This window comes from Salvelinus alpinus, chromosome 8, assembly GCF_045679555.1.
Source record: "Salvelinus alpinus chromosome 8, SLU_Salpinus.1, whole genome shotgun sequence".
In the NCBI taxonomy this organism is placed as follows: domain Eukaryota; kingdom Metazoa; phylum Chordata; class Actinopteri; order Salmoniformes; family Salmonidae; genus Salvelinus; species Salvelinus alpinus.
In genome coordinates, this window is record NC_092093.1 from 18,401,750 (window position 1) to 18,425,118 (window position 23,369).

The window sequence follows — 23,369 nt, forward strand, 5'->3', positions numbered from 1 at the left end:
CTGTAACGGGCAGATGGCAGACAGTGCATGTGGTGTCGTGTGGGCGGGTGGTTTGCTGACAGCAATGTTGTGAACCATGAGTGCCCCATGGTGGCGGTGGGATTATGGTATGGGCAAGCATAAGGTATGGACAATGAAAACAATTTCATTTTATCGACTGAAGAATGGAGTAAATTAAATAAATAAAACCCCAATGGGCAATACAATGTTTTTGATCTCGGTCAAATTCTGAAGTGAATCAAAATGAAACATTCAGTAAAGATTTATTTTTGTTTTATTAAGTATATCACTTTAGTCAATATAATTTGAAACAAGAGAAATGCAGGAAAAAACTTCCATGAGTTTATCAGCAAACCTAAATGTTTGGCAAAGAAGCTACTATCATCCTAACAGAAAAGGTAACGCCCGTGTTCCACCTCATCCATCTAGTAATTAATAACATATTTAGTGGCCTGTGTGGTCCAGTGGTTCACTTGTATACAGTGCATTAGGAAAGTATTCAGACCCCTTGAATTTTCTTATTTTGTTACGTTACAGGCTTATTTGAAAATGGATTCAATAAAACTTTGTCATCAATCTATACACAATACCTGTCACGCCCTGACCTTAGAGATCCTTTTTATGTCTCTATTTGGTTTGGTCAGAGTGTGATTTGAGGTGGGTATTCTATGTTCTTTCGTTCTATTATTTGTATTTCTATGTTTTGGCAGGGTAGGGTTCTCAATCAGGGACAGCTGTCTATCGTTGTCTCTGATTGAGAACCATACTTAGGTAGCCCTTTTTCCCACCTGTGTTTGTGGGAAGTTGTCTTTGTTTGTTGGCACTATAGCCTTTAGCTTCACGGTTGTTTTGGATGGTTGTTTTTGTTGGCGTCATATGAAATAAAGGAATATGTACGCTCACCACGCTGCACCTTGGTCCAGTTCATTTGACGGCCGAGACAATACCCCAAAATGACAAAGCAAAAACACGTATTTAGATTTTTTTTCTCACATTTATTATTATTTTTTAACAGAAATACCTTATTCACATAAGTATTCAGACCCTTTGCTATGAAACTTGAAATTGAGCTCAGGTGCATCCTGTTTCCATTGATCATCCTTGAGATGTATCTACAACTTGATTGGAGTCCATCTGTGGGAAATTCAATTGATTGGACATGATTTGGAAAGGCACACACCTGTCTATATAAGGTCCCACAGTTGACAGTGCATATCAGAGCAAAAACCAAGCGATGAGGTTGAAGGAATTGTCCGTAGAGCTCAGACAGGATTGTGTCGAGGCACAGATCTGGGGAAGGGTACTAAAAAATGTCTGCAGCATTGAAGGTCCCCAAGAACAGTGGCCACCATCATTCTTAAATGGAAGAAGTTTGGAACCACCAAGACTCTTCCTAGAGCTGGCTGCCCGGCCAAACTGAGCAATCGAGGGAGAAGGGCCTTAGTCAGGGAGGTGACCAAGAACCAGATAGTCACTGACTGAGCTCCAGAGTTCTTCTGTGGAGATAAGAAAACCTTCTAGAAGGACAACCTTCTCTGCAGCACTCCACCAATCAGGCCTTTATGGTAGAGTGGCCAGACGGAAGCCACTCCTCAGTAAAAGGCACATGACAGCCTGCTTGGAGTTTGCCAAAAGCCCCCTTAAGGACTCTGAAAATGGGAAACAATATTATCTTGTCTGATGAAACCAAGTTTGAACTATTTGGCCTGAATTACAAGTGTCACGTCTGGAGGAAACCTGGCATAATCCCTACGGTGACGCATGATGGTGGCAGCAGCATGCTGTGGGGATGTTATTCAGCCCAGGAACTGGGAGACTAGTCAGGATCGAGGAAAGATGAACGTAGCAAGGTACAGAGAGATCCTTGATGAAAACCTGCTCCAGAGCACTCAGGACCTCAGACTGGAGCGAAGGTTCTCCTTTCAACAGGACAACGACCTCATGCACACAGCCAAGACAACTCAGGAGTGACTTCGGGACAAGTCTCTGAATGTCCTTGAGTGGCCCAGCCAGAGCCCAGACTTGAACCCAATCGAACATCTCTGAAGAGACCTGAAAATAGCATTGAAGCAATGCTCCCCATCCAACTTGACAGAGCTTGAGAGGATCTGCAGAGCAGAATGGGAGAAACAGGTGTGCCAAGCTTGTAGTGCCATACCCAAGAATACTGAAGGCTGTAAATGCTGCCAAAGGTGCTTCAACAAAGTACTGAGTAAAGGGTCTGAATTTACTTATGTAAATGTGAATTTCCATACTTTTTTTATTCACTCAGCAAAAAATGAAACCTACCTTTTAAAAGGACCCTGTCTTTCAAAGATAATTCGTAAAAACCCAAATAACTTCACAGAACTTCATTGTAAAGGGTTGGAAAGGGTTTAAACACTGTTTCCCATGCTTGTTCAATGGACCATAAACAATTAATTAACATGCACCTGTGGAATGGTCTAACAGCTTAGGCAATTAAGTTCACAGTTATGAAAATGTAGGATACTAAAGAGGCCTTTCGGCTGACTCTGAAAAACACCAAAAGAAAGATGCCCAGGGTCCCTGCTTATCTGCGTGAACGTGCCTTAGGCATGCTGCAAGGAGGCATAAGGACTGCAGATGTGGCCAAGGCAATAAATTGCAATGTCCGTACTGTGAGATGCCTTAGACAGTGCTACATGGAGACAGGACGGACAGCTGATCGTCCTTGCAGTGGCAGACCTTGTGTAACAACACCTGCACAGGATCGGTACATACGAACATCACACCTGCGGGACAGGTACAAGATGGCAACAACAACTGCCGGAGTTACACCAGGAATACAGAATCCCTCCATCAGTGCTCAGACTGTCCGCAATAGGCTGAGAGAGGCTGGACTGAGGGCTTGTAGGCCTGTTGTAAGGCATGTCCTCACCAGACATCACCGGCAACAACGTCGCCTATGGGCACAAACCAACTGTTACTGGACCAGACAGGACTGGCAAAAAGTGCTCTTCACAGACGAGTCCCGGTTTTGTCTCACCAGGGGTGATGGTCGGATTCGTGTTTATCGTCGAAGGAATGTGTGTTACATCGAGGCCTGTACTCTGGAGCGGGATCGATTTGGAGGTGGAGGGTCCGTCATGATCTGGGGCGGTGTGTCACAGCATCATCGGACTGAGCTTGTTGTCATTGCAGGCAATCTCAGCGCTATGCGTTACAGGGAAGACATCCTCCTCACTCATGTGGTACCCTTCCTGTAGGCTCATCCTGACATGACCCTCCAGCATGACAATGCCACCAGAGATACTGCTCGTTCTGTGTGTGATTTCCTGCAAGACAGGAATGTTGGTGTTCTGCCATGGCCAGCGAAGAGCCCGGATCTGAATCGCATTGAGCACGTCTGGGACCTGTTGGATCGGAGGGTGAGGGCTAGGGCCATTCCCCCCCAGAAATGTCCGAGGAACTTGCAGGTAGGTGCCTTGGTGGAAGAGTGGGGTAACATCTCACAGCAAGAACTGGCTAATCTGGTGCAGTCCATGAGGAGGAGATGCACTGCAGTACTTAATGCAGCTGGTGGCCACACCAGATACTGACTGTTACTTTTGATTTTGACCTCCCCTTTGTTCAGGGACACATTATTCAATTTCTGTTAGTCACATGTCTGTGGAACTGGTTCAGTTTGTCTGTTGTTGAATCTTGTTATGTTCATACAAATATTTTACACATGTTAAGTTTGCTGAAAATAAACGCAGTTGACAGCTTTTCTATTTTTGCTGAGTTTATAAAAACCTGTTTCTTCTTTGTCATTATGGGGTATTGTGTGTGGATTGATGAGGAAAAAAACTATTTAATATATTTTAGAATAAGGCTGTAACTTAACAAAATGTGGAACAAGTCAAGGGATCTGAATACTTTCCCGAATGCCCTTTACAGCCTAGGCTACCAGAGTCAGCATGAGTCTGAATCTGAAACATGCCCTTCTGACTCTCGAACTCTTCCACTTTTCCTGTCTTCTATCTCTCTGGTCTATATCAATAAAATATACACATCTTAAAGCGGCAATCAGCAGATGAAACAGTAACAAAGCACACTCCCCGCCACTGTTTTGCTAAAAATCTGAGGAATGTTGCAGGAGAAATGTAACCACTCTTAAATTCATAGACATAGCTATGGATGCAAGGACTGGCCATCCATTATATCAACATTATAGTTTCAACCGTGTTTTGAGGCTTTACAGTGTGTTTGTTTACATTTAATTTGTTTACAAACATTGGAGTAAAACAAGCATATATTTTGGGTTCTGATGGGTTTTGACAGTTTAAGAATCAATGGGTGCATATCATTAATTAATACGTCCAGAAATGGATGTAACTAGTGCAGATTGTCCCTTGTAATAGCACAAACATCTCTCTTCCTAGAACCAAATCAGGTCTGGAATGAGGGTGTGAATGAGTGAGTGTAGTCTTCATGTTGATGTCTTGGCTCCCTGAGGTTAGTTGACAGTGGAGTAGAGGGAGCTGGGGTCAGCAGGGTTCGCTGTCTCTCCTTATGTCTTGGCTCCCTGAGGTTAGTTGACAGTGGAGTAGAGGGAGCTGGGGTCAGCAGGGTTCGCTGTCTCTCTCCCTCTGCCTGAAGAGGGCATAACTGAGGCATACATCACTGCATCTTCACCTTGGGCCTACAGAGACAACACAAACACAACAAAGTAAAGGCTGTAAACAGTGTATAGGAGGGAGAGTGATACCATTACAATATGTTCAGTATAGCTTCACTTACATCAACTCTCTGAGGAGGATTTTGATTGAAGTGGTCAATGGAGGCATAGGTGATTCTGTCAGCAGGTTGACTCTACAAGGGTCAGAATTGTTATTGAAACGTGAATCATTGAAACTGGACATTAGTCTGATTGCAGGATAACAACTGGGTCAAATGATGTTTCATATGAATCATGTTTCAACTTCCATTAGGATATTGATGCACTAACCTTGTCCTCATTGGTTGGTGGGGTGGAGTGGTTTACTGCATTCAGACCCTTCATACATTAATAACAAATGTAATAGATTTAAAAACAATAGAAATATAGTGCAAACTCTTATTTGACTTTAACAATAGTATAGTACACTAACTGTGTTTATTAAGTCAGTTCACTCACAATGCTGTTATCAGTTGGCACTTGATTCTCTGACAAGAACAAATAAAAGAAATCAGAAGAATTTCAATGAAACACCTGGCTGTCTCCATGTATTACTGTGTATTAATGGCCTCCATTAAACTCAGAGACAAATGGAAGTCCTTACTGTCTCTCCTCCTGCGTACTATGATGACAGCTATGATGACACACACCGCTGCTCCCACAGCCACTCCTACAGACACCGTGAGGAAGACGTTCTGAGAACCTGAGACGACCAGAGAGGGGAGCAGGGTCTGGTTAGTGGGGGACCTTACAGCAGGGCCAGCTTTCACCTTTTGGGGGCCCCACAACCAAATCCCCCAAAAGACTAGAGCCAGCCCTCCTCTCAAGGCTAAACACTTTAATTGCCCCCTCTTGATGGTGGAGAGCAACATGTACGTTTTAAAAGTACATCTCCTGCAATTCCTGACATTTTGCTGTGGGGTGTAGAGAAAATGTTTCAGTTTTAAAAGGTCCAGTCAAAACGTGATTTCCTGTGTTGTATATATTTCCCCACTATGACGTTGGAATAATACTGTGAGATTGTGAACATGATGATAATGCCCTTTTAGTGGAAGAGCAGTTTGAAAAGACCACCTGATGATAGACAGCAAACGATAATGCAGGCACTAGAGATGGGGGTGTGAGCATGTGGGTCTGGGCAGATGAGATGTAGTCGTTGTTTGTGCGTCTGTAAGTTGTTTATATGTTGTTTATATGTGTATGTTTGTGTCTGGTGTGGAAAATGAATTAATATGTTTTTAAATGAAAGACCTACCATACAGTCTACCATACAGCTGAGAATGGAAATAGTATTAAATACAATACCAGCAGAAGATGGGGAGGTGGTTGACAAGGCTGGTCTTGCAGTAGAAGCTGTACTTCCTGGATAGTAGTGTGGTGGACAGACATATTTCAATAGTGTTAGAGCCGATTTGGAACAGAGGAGAGTAGTGGAGGAGGAGAGAGAGGAGGAGAGGAGAGGATAGGAGAGAGGAGAGTAGTGGATGAGAGAGTAGAGAGGAGAGGAGAGTAAAGGAGAGAAGAGAGCAGAGGAGAGAGGAGAGCAGAGGAGAACAGAGGAGAGAGGGAAGTAGAGGAGAGAGGAAGAGAGTGGAGGAAAGGAGAGGAGAGTGGAAGAGAGTGGAGGAAAGGAGAGGAGAGTGGAGGAAACGAGAGGAGAGAGATGAGGAGAGGAGAGAGGAGTGTAGAGGAGAGAGGAGAAGAGGAGAGGAGAGTAGAGGAGAGTAGAGGAGAGAAGAGTAGTGAGATGAGGAGAGTTGAAGAGAGTGGTGGAGGAGAGAGGAGAGTAGAGGAATGTACTGGAGAGAGGAGGAGAGTAGAGGAGAGTAGAGGAGAGAGGAAAGTAGAGGAGAGTACTGGAGAGAGGAGGAGAGAGGAGAGTGGAGAGAAGTGGAGGAAAGGAGAGGACATGAGAGAGGAGAGAGTAGAGGGGAGATCAGAGGAGAGGGGAGATCAGAGGAGAGGGGAGATCAGAGGAGAGGGGAGATCAGAGGAGAGGGGAGATCAGAGGAGAGAGGAGAACAGGGGAGAGAGGGGAGTAGTGGATGAGAGAGGAGAGGAGAGAGAAGAGAGGAGAGTAGAGTCGAGTAGAGTAGGAGAGGGGAGAGGAGAGCAGAGGAGAGAGGAGAGCAGAGGAGAGAGGAGAGCAGAGGAGAGAGGAGAGGAGAGGAGAGGAGGAGAGAGGAGAGTAGAGGGGAGAGGAGAGCAGAGGAGAGAGTAGAGTAGAGGAGAGAGGAGAGTAGAGGAGAGAGGAGAGGAGAATAGAGGGGAGAGGAGAAGAGAATAGAGGGGAGAGGAGAGCAGAGCAGAGGGGAGAGGAGAGGAGAGGAGAGGGGAGAGGAGAGGAGGAGAGTAGTGGAGAGAGGAGGAGGGTAGAGAAAAGGAGAGGAGGAGAGGGGAGGAGAGAGTAGAGGAGAGAGGAGTGTAGATGTGAGGAGAGAGGAGAACAGAGGAGAGGAGAGTGGAGGAAGGTGGAGGAAAGGAGAGGAGGAGAGAGGATAGGAGAGGAGAGAGATGAGGAAAGAGGAGAGGAGAGAGTAGAGGAGAGGAGAGAGTAGAGGAGAGAGGAGTGTAGAGGAGAAAGGAGTGTAGAGGAGAGAGGAGATGAGAGGAGAGTAGAGGAGAGTACTGGAGAAAGGAGGAGATAGGAGAGAAGAGGAGAGAGGATAGAGGAAAGCAAAGAAGAGAGCAAAGTAGAAGAGAGGAGCGATGAGACGAGAGAGGAGAATAGAGGGGAGAGGAGAGGATGAGAGGAGAGGAGAATAGAGGAGAGAGGAGAGTAGATGAGAGTAGATGAGAGTTGAGGAGGAAAGTTGAGGAGAGAGGAGAGTGGTAGAGGAGAGTAGAGGAGAGCTGAGGAGAGAGGAGAATTGAGGATAGTAGAGGAGAGTAGATGAGAGAGGAGACAGGAGGGAAGAGGAGAGCGGATAGAAGAGGAAAGAGAGGAGGGGAGAGTAGAGGTGAGAGGAGAATAGAGTGGGGGAGAAAGGAGGGGAGGAGAGTGGAGAGTGGAGAGGAGAGAGTAGAGATCAGAGGAGAGGAGAGTGGATGAGAGAGGAGAGGAGAGTAGTCGAGAGAGGAGAGAAGGGGAGAGGAGAGGAGAGGAGAGAGATGAGTTGAGGAAAGAGGATAGTAGAGGAGAGTAGATGAGAGAGGAGACAGGATGGAAGAGGAGAGAGGAGAGGAGAGGAAAGAGAGGAGGAGAGTGGAGAGTTGAGTAGAGAGGAGAGGAGATCAGATGAGAGAGTAGAGGGGAGAGGAGAGAGTAGAGATCAGAGGAGAGGAGAGGAGAGAGGAGAGTAATGGATGAGAGAGAGGAGAGGAGAGGAGAGGAGAGGAGAGGAGAGGAGAGGAGAGAGAAAGGAGAGAAGTGGAGAGAGGAGAGAAGGGGAGAGGAGAGATGACAGTAAAGGAGAGAAGAGAGTATAGGAGAGAGTAGAGGAGAGAGTAGAATGGAGGAGAGTAGATGAGAGTGGAGGAGAGTGGAGAGGAGAGATGAGGAAAGTTGAGGAGAGAGGAGAGTGGTGGAGGAGAGAGGAGAGTAGAGGAGAGAGGCGGAGACAAGAAAGTAGAGGAGAGCGGAGGAGAGAGGAGAGCAGAGGAGAGAGGAGAGAGGAGAGGAGGAGAGAGAGGAGGAGAGTAGAGGAGAGAAGAGGTGAGAGGAGAATGGAGGAGAAAGGAGGGGAGGAGAGGAGATAGAGGAGAGTTGAGTAGAGAGGAAAGGAGAGTAGATGAGAGAGTAGAGATCAGAGGAGAAGAGAGGAGAGGAGAGGGTAGAGTAGAGTAGTGGATGAGAGAGGATAGAGGAGAGGAGAATGAAGAGAGGAGAGGAGAGATGAGAGTAAAGGAGAGAAGAGAGTAGATGAGAGTAGAGGAGAGTAGAGGAGAGCAGAGGAGAGAGTTGAACAGAGGAGAGAGTTGAACAGAGGAGAGAGTTGAACAGAGGAGAGAGTTGAACAGAGGAGAGAGGAGAACAGAGGAGAGAGGAGAACAGAGGAGAGAGGAGGAGAGAGGAGAGTGGAGGAGAACAGAGGAGAGGAGAGTAGAGGAGAACAGAGGAGAGTAGAGGAGAACAGAGGAGAACAGAGGAGAGAGGAGAGTAGAGGAGAACAGAGGAGAGAGGAGAGTGGAGGATAGAGGAGACTAAAGTAGAGGAGGAGAGAGAGAGGAGAGAAGAGGAGGAGAGTAGATGAGAGTAGAGGAGAGAGGAGTAGTGAGATGAGGAGAGTTGAAGAGAGGAGAGGAGAGTAGAGGAGTGTACTGGAGAGAGGAGGAGAGAGGAGAGTAGAGGAGAGGAGAGTACTGGAGATAGGAGGAGAGGAGAGGAGAGAGGAGAGGAGAGTAGAGGAGACTGAAGAGAGGAGAGTAGAGGAGACTGAAGAGAGGAGAGTAGAGGAGAGAGGAGAGCAGAGGAGAGAGGAGAACAGAGGAGAAAATAGGAGAGAAGAGAGGAGAGTGGAGGAAAGGAGAGGAGGAGAGAGGATGATAGAGGAGACTAAAGTAGAGGAGAGCAGAGGAGGACAGAGAGGAGGAGAGGATAGGAGAGGAAAGAGAAGGAGAGAGGAGAAGAGAAGAGAAGAAAAGAGGGGAGAGGAGAGTAGAGAGGAGAGAGGAGAATAGAGGAGAGAGGAGAGGAAAGAGGAGAGAGGAAAATAGAAGGGAGAGGAGAGGAGAGAGTTGAGAGGAGAGTAGAATAGAGGAGAGTAGATGAGAGTGGAGGAGAGTGGAGAGGAGAGAGGAGGAAAGTTGAGGAAAGGAGAGGAGGAGAGAGGAGAGAAGCGGAGAGAAGAAAGTAGAGGAGAGCAAAGGAGAGAGGAGAGAGTGGAGTAGAGTAGAGAGGATAGAGAGGAGAGTAGAGTAGAGTGGAGTGGAGGAAAGTAGAGGAGGAGACTAGAGTAGAGGAGACTAGAGGAGAGTACTGGAGAGAGGAGAGTAGAGGAGAGTATAGGAGAGAGGATAGAGGAAAGCAGAGAAGAGAGCAAAGTAGAGGAGAGGAGAGAGGAGAGGAGAGTAGAGGAGACTGAAGAGAGGAGAGTAGAGGAGACTGAAGAGAGGAGAGTAGAGGAGAGAGGAGAGCAGAGGAGAGAGGAGAACAGAGGAGAAAATAGGAGAGAAGAGAGGAGAGTGGAGGAAAGGAGAGGAGGAGAGAGGATGATAGAGGAGACTAAAGTAGAGGAGAGCAGAGGAGGACAGAGAGGAGGAGAGGATAGGAGAGGAAAGAGAAGGAGAGAGGAGAAGAGAAGAGAAGAAAAGAGGGGAGAGGAGAGTAGAGAGGAGAGAGGAGAATAGAGGGGAGAGGAGAGGAGAGAGGAGAGAGGAAAATAGAAGGGAGAAGAGAGGAGAGAGTTGAGAGGAGAGTAGAATAGAGGAGAGTAGATGAGAGTGGAGGAGAGTGGAGAGGAGAGAGGAGGAAAGTTGAGGAAAGGAGAGGAGGAGAGAGGAGAGAAGCGGAGAGAAGAAAGTAGAGGAGAGCAAAGGAGAGAGGAGAGAGTGGAGTAGAGTAGAGAGGATAGAGAGGAGAGTAGAGTAGAGTGGAGTGGAGGAAAGTAGAGGAGGAGACTAGAGTAGAGGAGACTAGAGGAGAGTACTGGAGAGAGGAGAGTAGAGGAGAGTATAGGAGAGAGGATAGAGGAAAGCAGAGAAGAGAGCAAAGTAGAGGAGAGGAGAGAGGAGAGGAGAAAAGAAAACAGGAGAGAGGAGAGAGGAGAGTTGATGAGAGTGGAGGAGAGAGGAGTGGAGGAGAGAGGAGAGAAGCGGAGAGAAGAAAGTAGAGGAGAGCAAAGGAGAGAGGAGAGAAGAGAGAGGAGAGGAGAGGAAATGAGAGTTGAGTAGAGTAGAGAGTTGAGTAGAGAGGAGAGTAGAGAGGAAAGTAGATGAGAGAGTAGAGGGGAGAGGAGAGGAGGGGAGAGGAAAGGAGAGTAGTGGATGAGAAAGGAAAGTCGAGGAGAGAGGAGAGAGGAGAACAGAGGAGAGAGGAGAACAGAGGAGAACAGAGGAGAGAGGGGAGTAGAGTAGAGGAGAGTGGAGGAAATTGGAGGAAAGGAGAGGAGGAGAGAGGAGACTAGAGGAGAGTAGAGGAGGAGAGGAGAGGATGAGAGAGGAGAGTGGAGAGAAGAGAGCAGAGGAGAGAGGAGAACAGAGAAGAGAGGAGAACAGAGGAGAGAGGAGAACAGAGGAGAGAGGAGAACAGAGGGGAGTAGAGGAGAGTGGAGGAAAGTGGAGGAAAGGAGAGGAGAGGAGACTAGAGGAGAGTAGAGGAGGAGAGGAGAGGAGAGGAGAGCAGAGGAGAGAGGAGGAGAGAGATGAGAGTTGAGGAGAGAGGACAGTAGAGGAGAGTAGATGAGAGAGGAGACAGGATGGAAGAGGAGAGAGGAGAGAGAGGAGAGTAGAGGTGAGGAGAATAGAGTGGAGGAGAATAGAGTGGAGGAGAATAGAGTGGAGGAGAATAGAGTAGAGGAGAATAGAGTGGAGGAGAAAGGAGGGGAGGAGAGGAGATGGAGAGAGGAGAGAAGCGGAGAGAAGAAAGTAGAGGAGAGCGAAAGGAGAGAGGAGAGCAGAGGAGAGAGGAGAGCAGAGGAGAGAGGAGAGCAGAGGAGAGAGGAGAGCAGAGGAGAGAGGAGAGCAGAGGAGAGAGTATAGGAGAGAAGAGAGAGGATAGGAGAGAAGAGGAGAGGAGGAGAGAGGAGAGTAGATGAGAGAGGAGAGGAGAGTAGATGAGAGAGGAGAGGAGAGGGGAGAATAGAGTGGAGAAGAAAGGAGAAAGGAGGGGAGGAGATAGGAGAGTGGAGAGTTGAGTAGAGAGGAGAGGAGATCAGATGAGAGAGTAGAGATCAGAGGAGAGGAGAGGAGAGAGAAGAGTAGTGGATGAGAGAGGAGAGGAGAGGAGAGTAAAGGAGAGAGGAGAGTAGAGGAGAGAAGTGGAGAGAGGAGAGAAGGGGAGAGGAGAGAGGAGAGGAGAGGAGAGGAAAGAGGAGAGAGAGAAGGAGAGAGGAGAGTAGAGGTGAGAGGAGAATAAAGTGGAGGAGAAAGGAGGGGAGGAGAGGAGATGTAGATGAGGAGAGAGAGAGGATAGGAGAGGAGAGGAAAGAGGAGAGAGAGAAGGAGAGAGGAGAGAAGCGGAGAGAAGAAAGTAGAGGAGAGCGAAAGGAGAGAGGAGAGCAGAGGAGAGAGGAGGAGAGAGATGAGGAGAGTTGAGGAGAGAGGACAGTAGAGGAGAGTAGATGAGAGAGGAGACAGGATGGAAGAGGAGAGAGGAGAGAGAGGAGGAGAGAGGAGAGAGAGGAGGAGAGAGGAGAGAGAGGAGGAGAGAGGAGAGTAGAGGTGAGAGGAGAATAGAGTGGAGGAGAAAGGAGAGGAGGAGAGGAGATGGAGAGAGGAGAGAAGCAGAGAGAAGAAAGTAGAGGAGAGCGAAAGGAGAGAGGAGAGCAGAGGAGAGAGGAGAGCAGAGGAGAGAGGAGAGCAGAGGAGAGAGGAGAGAGTATAGAAGCGTAGAGAAGAGGAGAGGGGAGAGCAGAGGAGAGAGGAGAGAGGATAGGAGCGGAGAGAAGAGGAGAGGAGGAGAGAGGAGAGTAGATGAGAGAGGAGAGGAGAGGGGAGAATAGAGTGGAGAAGAAAGGAGAAAGGAGGGGAGAAGAGGAGATAGGAGAAGAGTGGAGAGTTGAGTAGAGAGGAGAGGAGATCAGATGAGAGAGTAGAGATCAGAGGAGAGGAGAGGAGAGAGAAGAGTAGTGGATGAGAGAGGAGAGGAGAGTAAAGGAGAGAGGAGAGAAGGGGAGAGGAGAGAGGAGAGGAGAGGAAAGAGGAGAGAGAGAAGGAGAGAGGAGAGTAGAGGTGAGAGGAGAATAAAGTGGAGGAGAAAGGAGGGGAGGAGAGGAGATGTAGATGAGGAGAGAGAGGATAGGAGAGTAGAGGAGAGAGGAGAGTAGAGGAGAGAGGAGAGTAGAGGAGAGTACTGGAGAGAGGAGGAGAGAGGATAGAGGTAAGCAGAGAAGAGAGCAAAGTAGAGGAGAGGAGAGGAGAGAGGAGGAGAAAAGAGGGGAGAGGAGAGTAGAGAGGAGAACAGAGGAGAGAGGAGAACAGAGGAGAAAAGAGGGGAGAGGAGAGAGGAGAGCAGAGGAGAGAGGAGAGTATAGGAGAGAGGAAAGCAGAGAAGAGAGCAAAGTAGAGGAGAGGAGAGAGGAGAACAGAGGAGAGAGGAAAACAGAGGAGAGAGGTGAGTAGAGAGGAGAGTAGAGGAGAAAGGAGAGTAGAGGAGAGTGGAGGAAAGGAGAGGAGGAGAGTAGAGGAGTGTACTAGAGAGAGGAGGAGAGAGGAGAGTAGAGGAGAGTAGAGGAGAGAGGAGAGAGGAGTAGTGAGATGAGGAGAGTTGAAGAGAGTGTTGGAGGAGAGAGGAGAGTAGAGGAGTGTACTGGAGAGAGGAGAGTATAGGAGAGAGGAGAGGAGAGAGGAGAGGAGAGTAGAGAGCAAAGTAGAGGAGAGGGGAGAGGAGAGGAGAAAAGAGGGGAGAGAGGAGAGTAGAGAGGAGAGTAGGGTAGAGAGGAGAGTAGAGGAGAGAGGAGAGGAAAGTAGAGGAGAGAGGAGAGTAGAGGAGACTAGAGAGTAGAGGAGAGAGGAGAGAGGAGGAGAGTAGATGAGAGTGGAGGAGAGAGTAGAGGAGAGGAGAGTAGAGGAGAGAAGCAGAAAGAAGAAAGTAGAGGAGAGAAGGAGAGAGGAGAGAGGAGAGAGGAGAGCAGAGGAGAGAGGATAGAAGCGGAGAGGAGAGGGGAGAGGAAAGTTGAGGGGAGTAGAGGAGAGAGGAGACAGGATGGAAGAGGAGAGAGGAGAGAAGAGGAGAGAGAGAAGGAGAGAGGAGAGAGCAGAGGAGAATAGAGTGGAGGAGAAAGGAGAAGGGAGGGGAGGAGATAGAGGAGAGAGGTGGAGAGGAGAGGAGAATCGAGTAGATGAGAGAGTAGAGGGGAGAGTACAGAGTATAGATCAGAGGAGAGGAGAGAGGAGAGAGGAGAGGAGAGAGGAGAGAGGAGAGGAAAGGAGAGAGTAGAGGGGAGAGGAGAGAGTATAGATCAGAGGAGAGGAGAGAGGAAAGAGGAGAGTTGAGGAAAGAGGGGAGTAGAGGAGAGAGGAGACAGGATGGAAGAGGAGATAGGAGAGTAGAGGAAAGAGGAGAGAGAGGAGGAGAGAGGAGAGAGCAGAGGAGAATAGAGTGGAGGAGAAAGGAGAAGGGAGGGGAGGAGATAGAGGAGAGAGGTGGAGAGGAGAGGAGAGTAGAGTAGATGAGAGAGTAGAGGGGAGAGGAGAGGAGAGAGTATAGATCAGAGGAGAGGAGAGAGGAGAGGAGAGAGTAGAGGGGAGAGGAGAGAGTATAGAGGAGAGGAGAGGAGAGGAGAGGAGAGGAGAGGAGAGGAGAGAGTATAGATCAGAGGAGAGGAGAGGAGAGGAGAGGAGAGAGGAGAGGAGAGCGTAGAGGGGAGAGGAGAGAGTATAGATCAGAGGAGAGGAGGGGAGAGGAGAGTAGGGGAGAGTGGAGGAAAGGAGGAGAGTGGAGGAAAGGAGGAGAGAGGGGGAGAGGAGAGGAGAGAGGAGGAGAGAGATGAGGAGAGTTGAGGAGAGTGGTAGAGGAGAGGAGAGTAAAGGAGAGAAGCGGAGAGAAGAAAGTAGAGGAGAGCGAAGGAGAGAGGAGAGAGGACAGAAGCGGAGAGGAGAGGAGAGGAGAGTTGAGGAAAGAGGGGAGTAGAGGAGAGTAGATGAGAGAGGAGACAGGATGGAAGAGGAGAGAGGAGAGTAGAGGAGAGAGGAGGAGAGAGGAGAGAGCAGAGGAGAATAGAGTGGAGGAGAAAGGAGAGGAGATAGTGGAGAGTAGAGTAGATGAGAGAGTAGAGGGGAGAGGAGAGAGTATAGATCAGAGGAGAGGAGAGGAGAGGAGAGGAGAGTAGGGGAGAGGAGAGTAGGGGAGATTGGAGGAAAGGAGGAGAGAGGAGAGTAGAGGAGGAGAGAGAGGGGTGGAGAGGAGAGTTGAGGAGAGAAGAGAGTAGAAGAGGGTAGAGGAGAAAGGAGGGGAGAGAGTAGAGGAGAGAGTAGAGGAGAGAGGAGAGGAGAGAGGAGAGGAGAGAGGATAGCAGAGGGGAGGAGAGAGGAGAGAGGAGAGTAGAGTAGGAGAGAGGAGATGAGAGAAGAGAGTAGATTAGTGGAAAGAGGAGAAAAGAGGAGAGTAGAGGAGTGATGAGGAGAGAGGAGGGTAGAGGAGAGAGGAGTGGAGAGTAGAGGAGAGAGGAGGGGAGAGGAGAGAGAAGGGTAGAGGAGAGTAGAGGAGTGATGAGGAGAGAGGAGGGTAGAGGAGAAAGGAGAGTAGTGAAGAGAGGAGTGGAGAGTAGAGGAGAGAGTAGAGGAGAGAGTAGAGGAGAGAGGAGAGGAGAAAGGAGAGGAGAGGAGAGAAGAGAGGAAAGGAGAGAGGAGAATAGAGGAGAGGAGAGAGGATTAGAGAGAAGTAGAGAAGAGAGTAGAGGGGAGAAAAGAGTAGAGGGAGAGGAGAGGAGAGGAGAGGAGAGGAGAGGAGAGGAGAGGAGAGGAGAGGAGAGGAGAGGAGAGGAGAGAGGAGAGAAGAAGAGGGAGAGGAGAGTAGAGGAAAGAGGAGGAGAGAGGAGAGGAGAAAGGAGAAAGAAGAGTAGGAGAGTAGAGAGGAGATTTCATATCAAATTAATCATTAATCACTAATATCATATCAGGAGAATGAATCAGGTTTGATATTCAACTTTAATATCATCACAGATCTTGTGAACTTATTCATATTCTAGGAGCATAACAAGAACACATACCTGAGAATGTGGAGGTGAAGTCAGTGGAGATCTTCACGTTTCCCTTTTCAGTCAGCGTGCACGTCCACTTCCTGTTGTTGTCCTCCCTCTGGAGTGTCACAGTCAGAGTGATGTCACAGGGAGAACGCTGTGTGACCTGGACATTAGTACCTGTTTCAGGCACCCAGCTGAGACTAACTCCTGAGTTGTACCTTTCATGTCCCATAAAGGTGAGCAGAGAACACCGTAACGTCATATCTACATAAGGCTTCAGATCTGTCACTGGTGGGGTAGAGGAGACTGAGAAAGAGACAAAGGTATACAGTACTTGTTGGCTGTTTTCACATTGCATATGATTATTAACAACACACTTGTACACAGTGACATTTAAACAGTAATACTCACTAGTTAGAACAGACAGAAGAACAGGAGCATCCTCTCCATGTGGTGGTCCAGTCTCTGTAAGGTACTGTTGACAAGTGTAGAGTCCAGCATCCTCAGCTCTGACATCACTAACACGTAGAGAACAGTCAGACCCCACACTCAGTCTGTCTGCTCTCTCTGTCTTCTCAACTTTGATCTTCCCAAATTCAACTTCTCCAATAGTACCAGTAGATGCATCTCTGTTGCAGAGCCATGTAGTTGAGGAACAGTCTGGATTAACCACATTGTTACACGGCAGACTGACATCATCTCCCTCTCTGGAGAACATAGAGAGAGTTTCTCCACTGACACCTGACAAGAACATGATATCAGGTCATTATTTTGAATACAGATTAGAATAGAGATGGCGACCATTAATATACTTAAAAGGTATGATCTTCACATAAATGGAGTCACCATATCCACCGAATGTCACAACAACAATGTTTACTCAACCAAAGAAATTCTACAATATGAATATATATTGCTGAATACAACAGGTGTAGACCTTACTGTGAAATGCTGAATACAACAGGTGTAGACTTTACTGTGAAATGCTGAATACAACAGGTGTAGACCTTACTGTGAAATGCTGAATACAACAGGTGTAGACCTTACTGTGAAATGCTGAATACAACAGGTGTAGACCTTACTGTGAAATGCTGAATACAACAGGTGTAGACCTTACTGTGAAATGCTGAATACAACAGGTGTAGACTTTACTGTGAAATGCTGAATACAACAGGTGTAGACTTTACTGTGAAATGCTTACTTACAAGCCTTTAACTTCTACTTGGTCACAATCCCGGATCCGGGAGCATCCTCTTCAGTAAAAAAGCTGACTAGCATAGCCTAGCATAGCGCCACAAGTAAATACTAGCATCTAAATATCATGAAATCAGAAGTCCAAGACACCAAATGAAAGATACACATCTTGTGAATCCAGCCATCATTTCCGATTTTTAAAATGTTTTACAGCGAAAACACAATATGTATTTCTATTAGCTAACCACGATAGCAAAAGACTCAACCGCATATTTTCACCATTTTTTTACCGCATAGGTAGCTATCACAAATTCGACCAAATAAAGATATAATTAGTCACTAACCAAGAAACAACTTCATCAGATGACAGTCTGATAACATATTTATTGTATAGCATATGTTTTGTTCGAAAAATGTGCATATTTCAGGTATAAATCATAGTTTTACATTGCAACTACAATCACAAATATCACCAAAGAAGCTAGAATAACTACAGAGAGCAACGTGAAATACCTAAATACTCATCATAAAACATTTATGAAAAATACATGGTGTACAGCAAATGAAAGACAAACATCTTGTGAATCCAGCCAATATTTCAGATTTTTTAAGTGTTTTACAGCGAAAACACAATATAGCATTATATTAGCTTATTACAATAGCCAACCACACAAACGCATTCATTCACCGCAAAGGTAGCGATAGCGAAAAAAACAGCAAAAGATATAAAATTATTCACTAACCTTGACAAACTTCATCAGATGACAGTCCTATAACATCATATTACACAATACATATATGTTTTGTTCAAAAATGTGCATATTTAGCGGTACAAATCGTGGTTTTACAATGTGAATACGTAGTCAAAATGCACAAAATTGTCCTGAGAAATCTTGGAGAGTCACCTAATCTAATCAAATAACTCATCATAAACTTTACTAAAAAATACATGTTGTACAGCAAATGATAGATACACTAGTTCTTAATGCAACCGCTGTGTTAGATTTTTTTAAATAACTTTAGTACGACATACAGCTTACGTTATAGCGAGACAGCGCCCAAAATAAGGGCGGAAATATGACTAAACATTTGACAGAAATACGAAATAACATCATAAATGGTTCCTACTTTTGATGAGCTTCCATCAGAATGTTGTACAAGTTGTCCTTTGTCCAGAATAATCGTTGTTTGGTTGTAGAATGCCCTCTTCGCCTGTCAAATTAGCAACCAAAGCTAGCTATGTGGCGCAAACGTGCCCAACACCACATAACGCAAAGAAAAGAAAATACCGAAAATCGCAATAAACTGATATAACTCGGTTTAAAATAACTACTTTATGATGTTTTTAACACATATATCAAATAAAATCAGAGCCGGAGATATCTAACGTTTATACCGAAAGCTTTTCAGAACGCAATCTGCGGTCCCTTCTCGCGCCTTCCAAGACAATGAAATATCTGGTCACGTCATTCCAAAAGCTCTTGTTCGGCCTCAGATCAAGCTAGACACCCATTCCACCTCTCACTGCCTCGTGGCATCTAGTGGAAGGCTTATGCAGTGCATGTAGATCCATAGATTTCAGGCAAATTAATAGGATGGCCCTGGAACATAGCCTCGATTTCAGATTTTTCACTTCCTGTCAGGAAGTTTGCTGCAAAATGAGTTCTGTTTTACTCACAGATATAATTCAAACGGTTTTAGAAACTAGAGAGTGTTTTCTATCCAATAGTAATAATAATATGCATATTGTACGAGCAAGAATTGAGTACGAGGCAGTTTAATTTGGGGACGATTTTTTACAAAGTGAAAATAGCGCCGCCCCTATTGAGAAATTAACCAACAGTGCAGTGCAAGAAAGAGTTAAGAAATGATTTACCAAATAAACTAAAGTTAAAAATACTAAAAGTAACACAATAAAATAACCATAACGAGGCTATATCCTGGGGGTACCGGTAACGATTCAATAAGGGGGGGTACAGGTTAGTAGAGGTGATCAGGCCTACCACTGATGTGTCGTCAGCAAACTTAATGATGTTGTTGGAGTTGTGTTCGGCCACTCTGTCATAGGTGAACAGGGAGTACAGGAGAGGACTAAGCACACACCCCTGAGTGGCTCCAGTGTTGAGGATCAGCATGGCAGACGTGTTGTTGCCTACCCTTACCACCTGGGGGCGGGCCCGTCAGGAAGTCCAGGATCCAGTTGCAGAGTGAGGTGTTTAGTTCCAGGGTCCTTAGTTTAGTGATGAGCTTTGTGGGCACTATGGTGTTGAACACTGAGCTGTAGTCAATGAACAGCATTCTCATATAGGTGTTCCTTTTGTCCAGGTGGGAAAGGGCAGTGTGGAGTGCGATTGAGATTGCGTCATCTGCGGTTCTGTGGGGCAGTATCTGAATTAGAGTGGGTCTAGGGTATACGGGAGGATGCTGTTGATGTGAGCCATGACCAGCCTTTCAAAGCACTTCATGGCTACCGGTGTGAGTGCTACAGGGCGGTAATCATTTAGGCAGTTACCTTCACTTCCTTGGTCACAGGAACTATGGTGGTCTGCTTGAAACATGTTAGTATTACAGACTCAGTCAAGGAGAGGTTGAATATGTCAGTGAAGACACTTGCCAGATGGTCAGCGCATGCTTTGAGTACACGTCCTGGTAATATGTCTGGCCCCGCGGCTTTGTGAATGTTGACCTGTTTAAAGGGCTTGTTTACATCGGCTACCAAGAGTTGTTATCATACAGTTGTCCGGAATTCTGGTGCTCTTATGCATGCTTCAGTGTTGCTTGCCTCGAACTGAGCATAAAAGGCATTTAGCTCGTCTGCTAGGCTCGCGTCACTAGACAGCTCACAGCTGGGTTTCCCTTCGTAGTCCGTAATAGTTTTCAGACGAGCGTCAGAGCCGGTGTAGTAGGATTCAATCTTAATCCTGTATGGACGCTTGCCTGTTTGATGGTTCGTCTGAGGGCGTAGCGGGATTTCTTATAAGTGTCCGGATTGGTGTCCCGCTCCTTGAAAGCGACAGCTCTGGCCTTGAGCTCGATGCGGATTTTGCCTGTAATCCATTTTTTTCTTCCTTTCCTTCTTCCCTTATTCACTCCCCTTCATAGATCTCAGACGGGTGGTCGTAAGGAGTTGTTCCACATAGTTTTCAGCCATATTTCACATATCCAATCCTACCAGAGTTAAAGAGGGCAAAAGGGAGGGAACATTCACAACCCACAGGAATGAAACACAGCCTTTACCTTTGTTGGAACTTCAAATGCTATCAGCAGTAAACTGGTGATTTATCATGGGTGACTGAGGTGTAACACTGTGCTTCATTTCTACCATAACCCCTGACCTCTGACCCCTGGGTTAACCCGACAGTACCCCATGCCAGAGAGCAGGATCCACAACTACATGTATCAGCTCTGCAGGTCTCTGGACCACATACACAAGTAATCACAGATGAGCATTAGGAGAGCAGGCTCCCTTCTGATGTGTGCAGGGGCGAAAATCTGATATCAACCTTTGAGGGGACAATTACATTACATTTTCTCAAGAGCAATTCCTGAGGGGGACACCAAAAGTAGTGCTGTAACACATAGCCTACGTTGTAATATGTTAAATGTATATTGAGGAACCATAATTCCTACAACTGAATAATTGATAGGTACAGTAGTTAACTGAAGGGTTTAACCAACTTGTTCAAATGTTTAAATCATTATAATACTACTACTAATAATAGTTATAGCAGTGCTCCTTACCAGTCCAGTATGTATGCAGGTATTCGTACTTACAACTAGCAATATCAAGAAAGGCCAGTAGGTAGCAATGGTACTGTACGGGTGTAGTATGGGTGTAGTTTTCATAAATACAATGAACATGGTGTGATCTCATCTAAAATAATCTCCATTGAGAACCATCACAAAGTTAGTCTCCGTATTGAATTGACCTTTTAATTTGACTTTTTCTGATACATTTATATAGTCATTAAATGTGCCACTGGCCTGAGTCTACTACAATATCTTTACAAGAACAAAAAGCTTAAAATAAGTACAGTTCTAAAAGCAAAATAACTACTTCAATGAAAAACCCAAATAAATCAAACAAAATATCCTTCAGTCAGTGTCTCAACTCTTCAAACAGCAGCTATGCACAAGTATGTCGCACAAAGTATGCAATTTTAAATAAAATAACATGAAATAAATAATTTGTAAGTGTACTGTCATGTACTAAAAACTACTCTCCTCTAGGCTGCTTAGTACCCGCTCATACTGCCCTAGCACAGCTCTAATAGCAGTATTCCGCACAGTCCACCTTGTTGGACATAGGGGTTTCCGGGTGGGCAGATGTGTTTCTTTGGACGTGGCAATTGATTCAAACATGCTCTTAAACTTTCCTGACTGGCCATAGAGGACACCTAACTGATGGACCCAAGAAAGGGAATCCCGGATCAGTGGGGAGGCTGAGCAGCCAGCCTGTGTAATCAGATTTACACAGTGTGCTCCACAATGGACATAGAGGGCTAATGGCTGCTGCCTTGCACCTGTGTATTTTCCTGCCATGTTTGAGGCACCATCGTAACTCTGCCCACGTAAGCCAGACATGGGCAAATTGAGCCTCAACAACACTTCAGTTGCCACTTTCGCAATGCCCTCGCCTGTTGTCTCCGACACCCTGTATAGCCCAATAAACTCCTCGTGAGAGACAAGGTCATGGTCAACATAATGCAAAAAGACACTCTCCTGTTCAGCACCAGAGACATCTTGAGTACCATCAACAATTAATGAAAATTGTACAATCGGAAGAGACCTAATCTCAGCTGCAATGCCTCGAATGATTGTATTGGCCATGATGTTCAGAATTTCATTCTGTGCTTTGGGGCCTCTTGAAACGTCAACACTCTGTTGGCAAGAGTTTGCGGTTCAAAATTTTTGGGTGTGGCTGATATGGTTTTGTGCCATCACTGAGGTAACTGGACAATGCTGTGCCACTGTCCCCTATACTGGTGCTGCTGGCAACAAGGGTGACACCTGGTCCTGCCGTGGCTGTGACATTGTTCTCTGAAGTCTCTCTCCCTGGCTCTTTCCCTTTCACCACCCTCACTGACTCAGTCTGTCTCCTAGAAAAGAAATAAGGTGTTTGCTGTACTCCTAACTACCGGTACCCAAAACTACACAATTAATCACAACAGCAATACCATTGCCATAAACAAATCTTAGTTTAGTCACCAGTTTAAGTTGAGAGTGGGGGTATCCATGGCATTTTCTAATTATGTCCCTATTTTACAAGTCAAAAAAATTGAGAACCTTTCATAATGTTGCCAAACAAAGACTCAACAAACTTACCTGAGACTCCCTGTCTCTGCCAGTCTGTCCCTGCCTATCTGTCCCCAGCTCTGCTGTCTGTGTGCCATCTGTTGCCTGCTCTGCCTAATGACATCATTGTGAAACATTCCATTAGCATTTCACTTCTTTCTTATGAACATTTTATCAACTCGTCTTTGAGATATTAGGCTACTAGAGGTCTTACTTTGCGTTTTGGTGTACTGAAAAATACTCTGATGTCCATCTTTTTACCTTTTTCTGCCATTTTTCTACCTGGCTGGCCGGTCTAGCTGCACACACACACATTTACACAACATATGCTACAACCTTTTCTAATTGTAATATAGTTTGTTTCATATTGGCTGGCTTCCAACAATAGCTGAATTTGTAAAGCTAGCGAGCACCAATTCCGTTTCTGTGGTGTTTGCTATAATCTTTAAAAAAAAAAGGTGAAATAAAATAAATTTAAAAAAGTTCACTAGCGACAATTTATCTTTTGCAACGAGACCATTAAATATATTTAAGACAATGGTATAAGAGAGTGTAGTTCTGTTCAGTTTGGACTTCAGTTTATCGCTAACCTTATCACAGGGACTTTGAAGCACTACAGCTGCATGCTGATCTTGGAATAAACTGACGATAGCAAAGATCCCATCTTTGACGACGCCACATTAATGGAATAGGTACTAGCTAGCTTGCTAGTTAATGTTTGCTTTAGTTTGCGCGCTAGCTCTGCAAATTCAGCTAGTGTGTGAACCCTGCCAACATAAAAATTTAAACATTGTTATGGCGCGATTGACTGGATTAACCTCACGTCAGTTACGTACATGTGCCTTTCGGACAGTAGATACGAACCCTCTATTACCTTGCCAGCTAAAGAACTGGCAGTGGATCGAACCATTGTGAGGCAAAGGGCGGGGTGGTCGCAATCTTTTGAAACTTAAAAAGGCGCTATTAAGTGTCTATAATCAGCACAACTGCTTTCATTGCGTATTATTAATATTATTGAAATTACATAGTTATGTTTACAGTGATAGATTGGGGGGGACAAATCATATTTTTCCCAGGATGGGGGGGTCGTGTCCCCCCCGTCCCCCCTGGGATTTCCGCCTATGGATGTGTGTGTGTGTGTGTGTGTGTGTGTGTGTGTGTGTGTGTGTGTGTGTGTGTGTGTGTGTGTGTGTCAAGGTCAAGGGTCATTTCAGTTAAGCTTTCTGACATGTAACTTCTCTCCCCACAGTCATGGTCTCTTCCACCGGGACGTCAAACCAGAGAACATTCTGATTAAGGTGAGACAGATTCCCATAGACAGATGTATTGAGTTTGGAGGAGAACTCTACTGAACCTACCATGGTGGCACTAAGAATGCCATGACAAACACTCACAGTGACATTATTACTATACTTTGTATTCAGTCACTGTTTTATGAA

General features: G+C 46.0%; 1 protein-coding gene across 2 annotated transcripts; it reads right to left on the minus strand.

Annotated features, from left to right (window-relative positions):
• Positions 1-468: 468 nt before the first annotated feature.
• LOC139582225 (uncharacterized) lies at positions 469-16,179 on the minus strand. Of its 2 annotated transcripts, XM_071412193.1 has the most exons (8): positions 15,853-16,179; positions 15,469-15,747; positions 5,966-6,022; positions 5,265-5,363; positions 5,120-5,148; positions 4,952-4,999; positions 4,744-4,815; positions 469-4,645 (listed from the first exon to the last, which is right to left on the minus strand). In XM_071412193.1, exons 1-8 carry the CDS (start codon positions 16,157-16,159, stop codon positions 4,535-4,537), a joined length of 1,002 nt encoding a protein of 333 aa, XP_071268294.1. In that variant the 5' UTR covers positions 16,160-16,179; the 3' UTR covers positions 469-4,534. The 2 variants fall into 2 exon arrangements, with proteins under 2 accessions (XP_071268294.1, XP_071268295.1); XM_071412194.1 differs by lacking the exon at positions 5,966-6,022.
• Positions 16,180-23,369: the final 7,190 nt, after the last annotated feature.

What these genes read in the sequence shown, in the direction of transcription:
- LOC139582225 (XM_071412193.1), bottom strand. Translation starts at nt 16,159, where the DNA reads ATGTTCTCCAGAGAGGGAGATGATGTCAGTCTGCCGTGTAACAATGTG. An exon ending in CTTCACCTCCACATTCTCAG is followed by an intron (nt 6,023 to 15,468) that starts GTATGTGTTCTT and finishes ACTACTATCCAG; the next exon opens with GAAGTACAGCTTCTACTGCA. An exon ending in CACCTCCCCATCTTCTGCTG is followed by an intron (nt 5,364 to 5,965) that starts GTATTGTATTTA and finishes TGGTCGTCTCAG; the next exon opens with GTTCTCAGAACGTCTTCCTC.